The sequence below is a fragment of the Pan troglodytes genome, chromosome 23, assembly GCF_028858775.2.
Source record: "Pan troglodytes isolate AG18354 chromosome 23, NHGRI_mPanTro3-v2.0_pri, whole genome shotgun sequence".
Taxonomy (NCBI): Eukaryota; Metazoa; Chordata; class Mammalia; order Primates; family Hominidae; genus Pan; species Pan troglodytes.
The window spans coordinates 11611331-11627363 of record NC_086016.1 but is presented as its reverse complement, the minus strand read 5'-3'; the positions used below and the strand labels follow the sequence as shown (position 1 = coordinate 11627363).

The following is a 16033-nucleotide window of genomic DNA, read 5'->3' as shown; positions in this document are numbered from 1 at the left end:
TAAAATAATTACACAATGTTTCAAAATTTCAAGATGTTTGCCTACCTACATAGTGTCCTTCACTCTCCTCTCCAGCTCTCCAAATAATATCCATAATTCAAAGACCAGTTAAATCCTACAGGCATATTCACAGAATAACTGCCCTGAAAACATTGCTTAAATTAATGAAGACCATCTATGGGCAATGCATCTTCAAGAGCTCAAGATCTGGTGAAAAAACGGAAACAAAGAAGAAATTTCAATACAATGTGATGAAAATTTTAAATTATTTCTCTCTTGCAAATTTCCATTGCTTGTTTGAACATTCAGGAGAATAGTACTGCTTTCACATTGAATGTATAAATAAATGTAAGAATGAAGGTTGGCCCTCCCTCCAAATTCATTAAACATTAAATTTTTTAAGTAAAAGATAAGAGGGCTGTATGAAAATTAAAATTCATAATTACTTCCAATATAGAAAATAATTGAAATAGATAAAAACACAACCAAATATAAATGGATATTGCTAAAAATCACCTTCTTAATTAAATTAGTAACAAAAGTGAAATTATTGTTCTATCCATATTGGTGACATTGCTTCTTAAATTATTCAAGTTAAAATATATTCTACTGGTGAGTTCAGGAAAAATTGACAATAAAGGAATAGTATCATACACAAAGAAATATAACTCACTGTTTTAGCCTAGCAACTAGTGTTTACAGAACAAGTTACAGATTATTCTGCAATACAAAACAATCTTAAAGTGTTTTTAACCTTAAATCAAAATTCAAATTAGAATTAGAAATGAAATGATGTTCTCATTTCAACAATGAATACAGAAGTGAAATCACTTGATTTTTCTGAAGACTGTATTTTTCAGTGTTCATCTGGATTTAACACTTTAAAGAATACCTTTTATTCCTTAAATAACATTCAGTTTGTGAAAGTAAGCACACCTTTTTCAGCTCCGCTTATTCTGCAGAAGGATCCTTCCATATCAAGGATTAACACAATATGCATCGTGGGTTCACAAAGTTCAGTTTGCAGCTATCCTTAGCAAATCATGAGAACCATCTGGACTGATTGATGTGGAGATTGAAAGTAATTGATCCTGCCATTGAGAAGCTTTTTGAAACATGAAATTAAACAAGATGATATTAAGCATTCTGAAGTTCATCAGAGTGGCACATCAAATGTGTTACTAGCTGTTCATTTTCCTTTGTATTTTTATAAAGACCCTTGGCTGGCAGAATGGAACAGAAATAGAAGCTAAAAGATCTAGATATTGATGTAGTGATCAAAGGCATACAGCTGGTTTACTTTGTTATAATAATATTTTATGTGGTACATGAAAACTTTGATCCCTTGACAAATGTCATTTGTAGGTGAGCAATTATTAATAGGATTATAAGTCTTAATATGCAAGGATCACCATTAATAAAAGTAGACTATTGTAAAGTGAATTAGCAATAATTTTACTTATGAATGAAAACTTATACTATTTCAGGTCATTTTCTTATTGTTTCTTGAAAAAAGAAGTCCTTTATAAGTCCAGTTAAATATTACCTAATTTTTGCATCAAATTTCATGGTAAACAAGGCTTATTTTCTTACTTTACTGATGTCTAAAAGCTAAATTTCACTGGTGATATATGATTTGTTTAAGACTAGGTAACTGATAAACTAAGCTGAGACCCAAAATTTGTTATTTTCTTTATTTCCAGCACAATACTTTCCATCATGGTATATTACATCTTGCTAAAGAAGCTATGTTTCTTTAGCAAGACAATTGAAAAGCATAAACATTGGTTTACTAGAAAGATTTTTAATATTCCATATTATTTACAACTGTTTGCTTATTTCCATGTATAAAATGAAATTGATTCAATAGACTTCTTCCACATTTGCATGATATTCAGCTATAACACTAACTCAGGCAATATTCATATGGCTCCAGAATTAAACCGGTATCTGACCTCCCAATTGAATTAGAAGATAGGCATTTTGTGATTTGAGGAAGACATCCTGTGAATTTACAAATGTCCAGAAAGTGATACAAAAGAAAAACAAAAGACTTTAGTCTAGTTAAAAGTAGTGCTACTATTTCTTGAAATTCTGAAAGCTGTAATAAGTATCACTCCCAAATCTGGGGATAAAGTACAGAAAATGGCATCTCCCAATATAATCTTGGACATATTTGTCATGAAGAAGCACAATGAAATATGACAAATTGTACAGCAACTTTTAAAAATTGCTAATAATTCTTTGTTTATCTCAGTAGTAAAATTTAAATACTGATCCAACCTGACAAATATGAACATAACATACCTATTCTGAAAGACAAAGAATATGTATCAATATTTATATTTAATATAAATCATGGAATATAGAATTATGGAATTGTGCCTATTTACCTAGAAAATATTACCCCAGTTTTGTTTTTCTAAGCTTCAAGAGAGATTTCTTGGAGAAAATGAGATTTTATAAGCAATGCTAGCAAAAAAAGATAACTTAAAAGATTATGGAGAAAAAGGCGTATTTTAGACACAAAACACAGATTGAGAAACGCTTAGGGGCAAGAAGTAATGCATCACTGGCCAGTGTAAATGAACCGTTTAGGCAGTAAAATGTGTCCAAGCAAGTGGTGAGTATATCCTGTTCTCTTTTATATATCTAGACAAGTGATTTCAAACACCCACATGGAGCCCTGAGACCCTGGGTCTTCACCTAATGTAAGCCCCAATATAGGAGCTGAGGTCAAGTAATTGAGGGAATATGTCCAACAATCAATAAGCAAATTAGAATGAGCTAACTGTCACACATTCTTACCCTCATCCCCTTGCTGCATTAACTGAGCAAACAGCTCTCTCTAACTATGTAGGAAAAGTGTTAGTACTCAAATAAAAAGGCAAATTTAATAATCTGCTTAAGGCTGTATGAAAAAATGAAGCAATGTGTATCAGGTTTCTTCAAATATATGCATATTGCAATCCACCCTTATAAGTAGATTTACCCTCGATCGTAAGAGCTAAAAGCAGGCCGGGCACGGTGGCTCATGCTTATAATCCCAACACTTTGGGAGGCTGAGGTGGGGGGATCACGAGGTCAGGAGATCAAGACCATCCTGGCTAACATGGTGAACCCCGTCTCTACTAAAAATACAAAAAAATTAGTTGGGTGTGGTGGCGGGCGCCTGTAGTCCCAGCTACTCAGGAGGCTGAGGCAGGAGAGTGACGTGAACCCGGGAGGCAGAGGTTGCAGTGAGCCGAGATCACACCACTGTACTCCAGCCTGGGCGACAGAACGAGACTCTGTCTCAAGAAAAAAAAAAAAAAAAGGAAACATTCTGCAAATGTTGAATTTAAATGCATATTTCTGCTTTCATACAGCTTATATGATAATAAAGCTATATGCACCAGCAGATATATTGTTTAATATTATATAACATATTATATATATTTTACACTGGATAATGGAAAAATGGTACCTATTATGTTGGTGACCACCATTTTGGCAGCCTTAGAACAACTTCAGGGCCGGGCGCGGTGGCTCACGCCTGTAATCCCAGTACTTTGGGAGGCCGAGGCGAGCGGGTCACGAAGTCAGGAGATCGAGACCATCCTGGCAAACACGGTGAAACCCCCTCTCTACTAAAAATACAGAAAATTAGCCAGGTGTAGTGGCGGGAGACTGTAGTCCCAGCTACTCGGGAGGCCGAGGCAGGAGAATGGCGTGAACCTGGGAGGCAGAGCTTGCAGTGAGCCGAGATTGCGCCACTGCAATCCAGCCTGGGCGACAGAGCGAGACTCTGTCTCAAAAAAACAAAAAACAAAAAAAAACCTTCAGAGCATAAGCCAAAACAATTAGAAATAGCATGGCTTTAAATTAATTTTTCAAGAATCTTAAGGTGACAAATATTCTGTCATCTGTCATGCAAATCTAGTTCCACAGAAGGGCAAATTAGGAATCCATTACCTGGAATAACCATTCCTCATGCCTAGAAGAAGAATCTCTACAAGTAGGATTCTTGCTTTCAACATGCCCTTATAAATTGGAGTCAGACCGAATCATTTTTTCTTGGCAATGGACAAGAAAATCAGACTGTAACTGTAGCTTTGTCACTGAGAATTGGTCAACCATTTCAAAATAGGTAAGTTTTCTCCCCCTGATGTTTCTACTGGGGCTTGAAGGATTGATAAATATGCTTCTATTCTCTGTCAGAATTTTGAACCAAGGGAGAGATACGCAAAGATTCAGGCAGATGGAGATCAAGATGGCAGGTTTATTTTTAAAGGAGCTATGGGGAATCTTTGTGGTAACAATAAATTTTTTCTGTTACTGTAGACACACATACCTTCCCAGCCACAAGTGGTGCTAGACAACTGCACACCTCTCCATCCCACCTCCCATCCCAACAGATACATAGGCATTTTCTTCAGATGTTGATGAAAATAATTATTTTATCACTGTATCCAGATAATTCCAACAAGCAATATGCTTGTTGAGGTGAAATAATTTTTCTAAGATACAAACAGAAAATATATATGATTGAAATAGACACTAGGTGATATTTCACATATGCAATATGAGCTCTGTTTCTTTGACAAGACAGATGAATGAAGAATTCATGTTTGAATGATTGGCATTAGTCTAAAGTATTAAATAATGAAATTGTCCATATTATCTGCCCAGTATGATCTTTTAAAATATCATCCACACAAATACAAGTGAGGTCATATTTTTTACAATGAGGCATCAAATTTAAAGGCAGCAAAAAAATAATGAATATACCTCTTAGGCTAATTGTTTACCTTAGTGGCTTTAATGATATGGAAAGTTGAAGTTTAGAGTGAGAAAAGCACCAAAAAAGAAAATAATCAGTCTCCTGACTTTCATATCTGGTAGTCTTAGAATGAATGTCAGAACTGTCACAGGTCAAATAATGGCCCAGTACGTTTTCAAATAAGTGACACTGAACACCATGTTTTAGAAGTACATGATTGTCCTTCTTGATGTTAATCTCACAACTTAAGGACATGCTTGCCAAACATCATAATTTCTCTTAATAACTCATATCAGATAAATCTCCAGTGGAGACCTATGCTCTGGACTCCAGACTTATGCCCAGTAGCCTAATTACTATCTCCACTTGCAGGCAAAATAGGCATCTCAAAGTGAACATACCTCAAAAAGAGCTCTTAATCTCCTTCTACTATTCTCCCCACTTACCCAGCATCTTTCCCATTCTCACCTTCTCTCATCATGTTCCTCATATGAGGAGGTAATAGACTCCAACCTTATAGTTATACAGTTATTAAGCCATGAAACACCCTGTTTATACCCTTGGCAGCCCTTTTTTTTTAAATTATACTTTAAGTTCTGTGATACAGGTGCAGACATGCAGGTTTGTTACATAGGTATACATGTGCCATGGTGGTTTGCTGCGCCTATCAACCTGTCATCTACATTAGGTATTTCTGCTAATGCTATCCCTCCCTTACCCCCCACCCCCTGATAGGCCCTTGTGTGTAATGTTCCCCTCCCTGTATCCATGTGTTCTTATTGTTCAACTCCCACTTATGAGTGAGAATATGCAGTGTTTGGTTTTCTGTTCCTGTGTTAGTTTGCTGAGACTGTGGTTTCCAGCTTCATCTATGTCCCTGCAAAGGACATGAACACATTCTTTTTTATGGCTGCATAATATTCCATGGTATATATGTGACACATTTTCTTTATCCAGGCTGCTATCATTGATGGGCATTTGGGTTGGTTCCAAGTCTTTGCTATTGTGAATAGTGCTGCAGTAAACATACATGTGCTTGTGCCAACCCCATCAAAAAGTGGGCAAAGGATGTGAACAGACACTTCTCAAAAGAAGAAATTTATGCGGCCAACAAACATATGAAAAAAAGCTCATCATCACTGTGCCGGGTCCATCCCGCAGACCGTGGCTGAGCAACAGAAGAAAGGAGTACTCAGACACAAATATACAGGGTAAGAGCAGGCTAGGAGGTTGCAAGCACTAGGGGCAGAGGAGAGTTAGCAGTCTCGATAAGCCAGAGCTGCTTGTATTTATTCAGTACTGGTATAACGTCCAAGGCCTGGAGTCAACACAATTGCTGGGTAATTAACATTTTTGCTCCCTCTTACAGGGAGCAGTCTCGTGCTCAGAAGTTCAAAAGTCAGTTTCCTGATGACATAAGTAAACAAGCATATTTAGATAAACTTCTTCACTTTTCCTTGCACCTACTTCTCACCCTTAGCCTCAGAGAAAGAGAATTTTCTTCCTTCACCTTTATTCTCTCATGAAGCTTTTGCAAGACCTTCCAACCTTTCAAGAAGGCTTGCATCTTTCCTTATAGCTTCTCCCACCACCCTGACCGATCTCCCACATCACTGGTCATTAGAGAAATGCAAATCAAAACCACAGTGAGATACCATCCCACGCCAGTTAGAATGGCGACCACTAAAAAGTCAGGAAACAATAGACACTGGAGAGGATATGGAAAAATAGGAATGCTTTTACACTGTTGATGGGAGTGTAAGTCAGTTCAACTATTGTGAAAGGCAGTGTGGTGATTTCTCAAGGTTCTAGAACCAGAAATACCATTTGACCCAGCAATCCCATTACTAGGTTTCTACCCAAAGTATTATAAATCATTCTACGTTTTTTTTGACATGGAATTTCACTCTTGTCATCCAGGTTGGAGTGCAATGGCATGATCTTGGCTCACTGCAACCACCACCTCCTGGGTTCAAGTGATTCCCTTGCCTCAGCTTCCTGAGGAGCTGGGACTACAGGCACCCGCCAACATGCCCGGCTAATGTTTGTATTTTTAGTAGAGACAGGGTTTCACCATGTTGGCCAGGCTGGTCTCAAACTCCTGACCTCAGGTAATCCACCCATCTCAGCCTCCCTAAGTGCTGTGGTTACAGGAGTAAGCCACCATTCCCAGCCACCCTCATTTTTTTATAGCTCATACTATGTTAACAAATTTTATCAATAGTAATTCAAAACATCTTCAGATTCTGTTCCTGTCTCACCACCATCACTACCCCCCTGATTCAAACCACCATCTCTCCACTCTCCAGTTAGGTTTACTGCTATAGCCGCCTAACTGGTCTTCCTACTTCCCTGTAGCCCCTTGCCTTCAGTCTATTCTTGTTTCTGCAATTAGGGTGATTCTTTAAGAATAAGTCAGACCGAGCCATTCTTCTCTTAAAACCCTCCAATGACTTCACTCTCCATCCCACTCAAGGTATTAGTTTCCTCAGGCTACTGTAACAAATTACCACCAACTGAGTAGGTTAAAAGTACAGAAATTTATTCTCTCACAGTTCTGGAGGCTAGGAGTTGAAAGTAAGGTGTCATCAGGGTCATGGTCTCTGAAGGCTCCAGGGGAGGATCCTTCCTTGTCTTTTCCTAGCTTCTCACAGTTGCCATCAATCCTCGGCATTCTCTGGCTTGTAGTTACATGACTCCAATCTCTTCCTTCATCTTCACATACTTTACCCACTGTGTGTTTTTCTAAATATCCACGTTCTTACAAGCACACTAGTCATTTGATAAGGGCCCATCTGAATCCACTTAACTTGACTGACTAGGCAAGATTTTGTTTCCAAGTAATCTCATATTTACAAGTACTGAGAGTTGGGATTTGAACATCTTTTTGGGGAAGACACAATTCAACCCACATTACTCACATCCCAAAGCTCCTTACCATGCACGCATCTCCAGTCCTTTGGTATTCAAAGTGTGATACACAGACCAGTAGCACCAGCATCCCCTGAAACTTGTAAGAAATATAAACTCTCCAGACCACCTGAATCAGAATCTTTATTTTAATGTGAAACCTTGGTGATTTATATGCAAATTAGAATTTGAGAAGCATACCCCTCAAAACGACCTGCCTACTTTTCTTATTATTTCATCTGCTCCTCACTCCATATCACTCTGTCATTACTCTGCTTGTGTCATATTGGCCTTTTTGATATTCCTGTAGTGCCTGGACTATTCCTTCCCCAGATATTTGCATGGGTTATTTACTCACCTGCACCAGATATAAAGATATAGTTATTATATATAGTGATATATAATTATACATATGTTATCACACATATATAAAACACAGTGTAGTTTTCCTGGTTAATCTATTTTAAATATACATCCTATCAACCCCATTCTTTTTCCTTGCTTTTTCTAATTCAAAAGTATTTATTTTCACAAATTTTTATCCACAGCTAAATATTACAGTGACTATTCCAAGCATTTTTCTATAAAGAAAGGTGTAGTTTACAGATTTGTTCAAAGTGGAAAAATATTTTCATCAGTAGTCTTTCTTCCCTGGTGTTAGGTTCACCCCTGAATATGTTCTGAACTCTTCCGGAGAGGCAGTCCTTCATCTAAATGTCAGTGGGTGGCAAAATATTATATTCAAATCTGGATTATTCTGACACAGTGTCACTTCAGAAAGTAGCTTAGTTTCATTTCTGGTTGATCCCCTTTGTTAGAATTAGGAATTTTTTTTTTAATCTTTTGTATGTAATGACCTTTATAATAATAATAAATCCTGCCCTGTGTTTGTCATTGGCATTAACCTCTGTCTACACCCTCTAATTCTCTAATTATGGCTCCAGTGGGTACAAAAGGTGAATTATGGTTATTTGGCTCATGTAGCAAATTAATTGGAGAAACTGATGACAAATAGTCTGTGAAGAACTACAAGGTCTTGCCCCATGCTGTCCCATTTTAGTTACCATTTAGTTATGTAGGCATTACACAAATGCCTCAAATTAGGACACCTTTGCTGTCTCAGTAGGTCGAGTGTATGAAAATTTACTTTATGCAGAAGAAATAAATTCTAATTTATTGGTTACCAGAATCTTAATGTATGAAGGTTCTAAGTAAATATTTGATGAATTGATGGTAGCAGTGTTAATTTTTAAATGTTCCAAGCTCCTAGTTTTTTGGTTTTGTTTTTTACAAAAGCCTTAAAGTTTGGTACTAAGGAAATCAAAGAATCAACTCCCACCATCATGCTTCAGGGAAAGGGAAAAATGTCTACCTTTGGGTCTAATCTGCCTCCCAGGAGAGCCTACAGGTACTAGAACTCTAACTGCAACTAGGATGGCACAGGGAAAATGCATGTATGTAATATGCTTGTCGGCTTCAGCAACAACTCATGTATACATACACATTTACTATATGTAAACAGGTCCCGTATAATACTTAAAACACAAGTGTTTGATCTATAAATATTTGATTCTTAGTATTTAAAATGCTTCTAATGTTTTAAAAGACAAAACTCCACCATGATATCACATTGAACATTAAAATTATTCCCACAGCAACACTTATTTCAGAGAAACAATTGAGAAGTCAGTTATCTTAGTCACCACTAAAGGCACCTGGTGAGAAAAGCCTGAACTAAATTTTAAATATTAAAAAATTAAACAGACATCTAGCACAGAGTTCAAACCTTTATGTTGAATTGTTTAAGAGTCATTACTGATTTCATGACGCTGATAAGTGTTTGAGATGAAATGATTTTTAAAAATGCAGAGAAAATGCTAACAGAATATTATATAGTTCCCCTAAAGATGCTTCTTCTAACCTCCAAGTATTAAATAAGATTGATCTAAATGTTAAGTACATATAAAGTATATATTTGCTAGTCATCTATAAATTTTAAGTACAATTCCAGTGATATACCTGTATCTTTTGGAAGAGAAGAACTAAACCTGTCGTTTCTTAGGCTAAGTAGACAATTCATAAGGTCCTTCCTTCCCCATTTATTCTGATTGCCAAGCTTTTGTTCAGTAAGCTCTTGGCATCTAGTAATTAACCAGTGACAGCAGACAGTAGTGACCAAGAGAGATGGAGAGAATGATGGTGTAAGACAGTATATAAGGACAGTAAGCCACTGTATTTGTGGAACCACTGCATGTCAAAACTCCTTAACTCTCTAACAAGGCATTTTTGGTCTTTTAAGATTAAGGACAGTCCTTACATAAGGGACTCAGTTTCAAACTAAAGTACATCAAAAAGCAAATTATACTTCACAAACAACTTTAAAGAGGTAGCCACAAACCCAGCTGTTTTAGATTGGCTTTCTAAATGAAGTCAGCACATGGATCCATGTGTGAGTGTCATGGACGTCAGTGATTATGTAACTGAAACTGAAAGAAAAAGGCACAGCTCTGCAGACACCCAAGAGAAGCTGGCATGTTTAATGTGGATGTGGAAGGGATAATGTCCATGGCAACTGATTGGAACACAACTATCAGCAGCCTCAACGCAGGCTAAGACTGGGTTAAGCCCCAGGAGATGCAGAGAATGACTGAGGAAGCTGTGGTCTAAGGGCACAGTACAGAAGGTAGCTTGGAGTGTGCTGTGTTTCCTAGAGCCTTTTAAGTTGGGTGGTTGAGTAAAGGAGGGTGGAGGCAGGCTGTTCTACTTCCAATCCATGGATAAATCTCATTTTCTCAATGTAATACAGAGGCTGTTCTTCTATGATTGGCAAACACTATTTGTTCTTATCATGGAAACAGCATACTGCTATCAAGAAATAGGGAAAAGACAGTAAAAAAAAATGTGTGGAAAGAATATGGAATACCATGCAGCCATAAAAAATGATGAGTTCATGTCCTTTGTAGGGACATGGATGAAGCTGGAAACCATCATTCTCAGCAAACTATCGCAAGGACAAAAAACCAAACGCCGCATGTTCTCACTCATAGGTGGGAATTGCACAATGAGAACACTTGGACACAGGAAGGGGAACATCACACACCAGGGCCTGCTGTGTGGTGGGGGGAGGGAGGAGGGATAGCATTAGGAGATATACCTAATGGAAATGACGAGTTAGTGGGTGCAGCAAACCAACATGGCACATGTATACATATGCAACAAACCTGCACATTGTGCACATGTACCCTAGAACTTTAAGTATAATAAAAAAAAAGTGTGGAAAGAATAATATGGGTTTCTAACTGAATGCTTGCTTTTGAAGAGCCCCAAAACAAACAAACAAAAAATTCTAAGAGCAGCAAACATCTACGTCTGTTATATTACTGAATTACTCTTTTTTAAAATCCTTATTTCATAGGAGAGATATTTACAATTTTGAATTACAACGTTTGAAAAACGTTGAAAATAACCTGAAAGGGGAAAGTTGACCTAAGCCATTTTATTCTCTTGAAAAAACCCCAAACTTTTGTATAATAGTAATCCCTGAACTGAGTATTTTTGAAGGTTTTTCAGATAATCTGATGTGCGAGGTTAGTTTGTTTTACTATTCAGTTGTTTGGAATAGTAGAGCATTATATGAGGCTCTTACTGGAGGCTTAATGGTATTAAGAGATTAAAAGCTTTCACATTGTTTGGATTTTACATCTATAAATAAAACAAGTTGTTATCATTTTGTAATATTTAGCTTATATACATTTTTGTGAGAGTTTTGTGGGACTTGGAAAGTGTATGGACTAGCATCAGACACAAATTATTTTTCCATCTTTCTCACTTGGAGTTTCAGGTAGCAGCATTTTAATCATCTCTTCCATTAAACCAAGATTACACAAAAGCGTTTGAGGACACTGAGGACTGGCACTTCTAATTTTGCTTCAGAAACCAGTACTCAAAATGTCTGGTTTGGAGGTCAGTTACACTGCTGTCTTTGTATAATCAGCCATTAAAAAATATTTTGGGGACATTTCTCGGAAGTCTCATCCCCATATTTTTGTTCTTAACACATCTCACCACAAACTCTACCACACCTATGGTTTGCAAACTTTGGGAAATGTCAGTATATGTCATTATCATGGTTATTAGTACTATTATTTGTTAAAAGCCCTTTGAAGGCAATTTATGTGACTTATATATAGTTAGTATTTCAATTTGGACATTCTCCAGTTATATGCAAAGATTAAAACTCGGCAGCTTCATTTTATAGAATTGGCATCTTTTATATGGCTATGGGGACTGCTTGGTGTCTATAAATTATTATGTATATTTGTTGGACTGAAATCAAACTTAAAATCTTCCACATTTCAAGTGTTTTTATTCTGAGCAGTACATACAAAAAATAACGCCATAGTTGTGTCTAATTCTGTATAGTTCAGCACCCTCCACAGGCTGTCAATCTCTGGTTTGATCTACTTTTACCAGATTTAACAGATCCTTGAATTTACTTTACTGTCTATACTTCCTTTTTGCTCACATCGGGAATCAGACTAAACATGCATCTACTTCATTGAGGAACTCCAGATTGAGACATGCTGGGATTGGCTCCATGGTTAGGGAAGATGGATGAAATGGAAACAAAACAGGAAACATTTGCTTGGCATCTAATAGCAGTTGCTGAGGGTCATTCTGCTCTTGTAGTTGTGCCTGGATCGTTTGTATAAAGGCCACTGTTACCTGTTCTTCAAATTCATTCAGGGGAGGCTAAACGTTTAAAATTTTGACAATCTGCTCGGTGCTGAGAGAGGCACACAGGGAGCAAATGGCCTCTGCATCCTCCTGGGTTTTCTTCTTTAATTGCAGGAGCTGGGCTGCTTGGATCAGAGGTTCCATGGTCTGAACTACTCCACTCTGGTGAAGGTTTCTTCCTCAAAGCCACTCCTCAAGCTGACTTATATTGTACCTGAGTTGCATGCCTGTGCTCCAAGAGCAGACGTCCTTCCGCAGGAGCAGGTCATTAAGAGTCACTGGGTTGATCATGAAGAAGAGCTGTTTGAATACCTGCAGGATGATCTCAGGGTCCAAGCCCTGGTCACACATGACTGTATGAAAGGCATTCATCTGGCGGATGATAGCTTCCAGGCGGTATGAGTTATCCCCATCTGCCATGCTGGAGGAGTGCTTCTGGGAGCCAGTGGGCTTCACACCAGATAGACCCTGAATGCTCTCATTTTCCAACATGGCAGAAACTATCATCAGCTGTAACACACCCTCGGCAATTTTAAAGAGCTGCTGGTAGATCTGAATGGAAAAGTCGCTCAGTACCTGACGGTATTCGGTGAGGTCAAATTTCTTAAGGCAGTGTTCGTTGTGCTTTGCCGTATTCTGAGTCATGAAGCCCTCATCCCCGCTGTACCGCTTCAGACAGTGAAGAAGGTGGCAGGTGTTGGATAACAGGAATGACGTCATCTCAAAGTCATCACTGTGCTTCTTCAGGACTTTCTTAGTGCCGTTGGTGGTGGAGGTCATCAGGGAGTGCACCTTGAGATCATCGTTGGTTTGGTCCGCGAGCCGGATGCACATGTAGAGGAGGTAGGCGGAGAGACAGGGCACTGTGTCCAACAGCATCTGGGGCTTCAAGTCTGTCACCAGGTTGAGGATGAGGAGGGCCTCGCCCTCTTTGTGGCACTCCAACATGCCCTGGAAATCCTTTTCTTTCCACTGAACTGTGACCTGCCTGTTGAACTCATGGTGCTTCCTCTCACTCTGGGCCAACGCCTGGGCAGCTTCTTCATGTAAATCTTCAGTTGCTTTTAGAGCTTCCTCTCATTCTTTTCCTCTTACTTTATTTTTCACCAAAGAACTTCCTATCAACTAGTATGTTGAATATTTTGCTTATTAACTTTGTTTATTGTCTTCTCCCTCGATTAGAATATTAGCCACTTGAGGACAAGGATTTGAGCCTGTTACATTCACTGCTGAATTTTAGGCTCCTGGAAGATAACCAGCATTCAATAGAGACCACACAATAAATATATGTCAAATAAATGAGTCTGTAAGTTCATCAATTTATTTGCCCATATGCATTAACTTTTGCCCATATATATCCAATAACTCTTGTTATATGAAATCAACTGTACTATTTGCTTCCTGTAATAGTTTAAAAATACATATGTGTGTATATAAATATATAGAGATCATAGACCTAACTCCATCTATATATGTGTGTATGTGATATATATAAATATATACACACATATATATGACTGACATATATATAAATATATACACACACATATATATGACTGACATATATATAAATATATACACACACATAGATATGACTGATATATATATCTATCTTGTGTAAGTGGAATCAGGCAGTATTCAAACATACTTTCAATTAGTAATGACTATAGTTTAAATAAGAGAAAGTTTAAAGATTCTGATAGTTTAAATAAGAGAAAGCAAACATCACTACTACTAGTATTTGGGGAAAAAGATTACAAATAGAGATATTATGATAAAAGCATACAATATTTTTTATGTTTGTGCACTTAGATCGATGTTCAAACTTTGGCTCACCTATACATGTATAGCACATTGGAATATGTGCTACAGTATGCCATTTATAAAGATGGAAAATAATAGTTTATAAACATTATTATTTATTTAGCAACATCATAAGCTTGGTTTCAAAAAAAATACCTGAATTACATAGCATAATCCCAGTGCTGGAGAACAGAACAGTAGCTGCCAAGGGTTAGGGTTGGCTGGAAGATATGATTAGTGAGGGATAACGTGAAAACATGTACTTTGTTTGTGGTGATAGAGCAGTTCTGCATCCAGATAATGGTAATGGTTACATAAATCCACACTTCATAGATCTATACACACACATCACACATACATTCAAACACATCTGTACATGTAAAATCCTTAGAAATATGAATAGGGTCTGAACCTAAGTTAATGGTATGGAAACAATGTCAATTTCCTGATTTTGGCAATGTACTAGGTTAAGTTATATATAATCATTGGGGAAAGTTGCCTGAAAATAGCATAGTCATTCATTTTACTTCTTTTTTTAACTTCTTATGAGTCAAATTATTTTAAAACAAAAGGTATTAAGCAAAGACAAAAATTTGAAAGTTCAAAAATCAAAGCCCATATGAATTTGGACATATTATTTGATTTCTTTTGTAGACCTTGATTTCTTCACCTGTAAAAATGGAATAATAGTATGATTCCTATCTCATTATTGTCATGCTTAAATCATACCACTTAAGTAGGTGCCTGTATATATATATATATATATATATATATATATACACACACACATATATCTATATATATGACTGACTTTGACTGACTTAGGTCTATGATTTAAGATGCAGAAATTGGAATTTACCAGACCATTTGTGAATTGATTTGTTCTTATGCTTCACCAACTGTCATGGTAAAGGACACCTTAGCCCCAGCTCATAGTATGAAAACACGTAAATGCTTCTATGTGCCCTAAATTTCTCTTGGTTAAGCTTTATACTTTTTTTTTGTTTATGACACAGAAATATGATCACAAAGCACATGTGTACCACAATACAAATTTCATGTATTTTGTCTCTGTATCATGTTTTCTTTCCATTTATAAGTTAAAGTAAGCATATGAAATTACAGCTGTTTGGGAACAAAAGGATGGCAGTTTTTGCATGACTCAGGTTCCAAGCTTAATTTTCCTTTGTCATAGTGAGTTTGGGGTCCTGAGATTTTATTTTCCTTTCACACTTTCTACCAATATAAAGCTTCCTCATATATGCCTTCTTTTTTCAAACATTAACAACCCTCGTGGTTTTCTCTCATTTTGAGTACAGAAAACATAATACTGTACAATAATTTTATCTGTCTTAAATACAAGACTGCTTATGATTCACTTAAAATAAAAAAATGGCTCCACATTTCTGGCTTTTAGTTGGATTATGATTTCAACCCCCAAAATCAGAGCTTTTTAACCTTGAGTTTGAGTTTCACAGACCCAGTAAAGTGGAAATATAGACTTTTTCTTAGGACAGTGTTATGACACTCAAAAGAATCGTGGCCAAACTTAATTACCTGTTGCAAACATCATTGCAGTTTTTTACTGAACTATCAGAGACTTTCTTGTGCCTATCACAGTGTATATGCTAAATACATATTACAGGGCCAGGCACGGTGGCCCATGCCTATAATCCCAATGCTTCGACAGGCCAAAGCAGGAGCATTGCTTGAGGCCAAGATTTTGACACCTGCCTGGGCAACATAGCACAACCCCATCTCTAAATTTTTTTTTTAATTAGCCAAGCATGGTGGCAGGTGCCTGTAGACCAAGCTACTTGG

General features: G+C 37.2%; 1 protein-coding gene across 1 annotated transcript; it reads right to left on the bottom strand.

Moving 5' to 3' along the window:
- Positions 1–8682: 8682 nt before the first annotated feature.
- Positions 8683–14943, bottom strand: LOC134809686 (unconventional myosin-Vb-like). Its single transcript, XM_063807808.1, has one exon. It carries the CDS (start codon positions 13355–13357, stop codon positions 12590–12592), a length of 768 nt encoding a protein of 255 aa, XP_063663878.1. The 5' UTR covers positions 13358–14943; the 3' UTR covers positions 8683–12589.
- Between the last annotated feature and the right edge of the window lie 1090 nt (positions 14944–16033).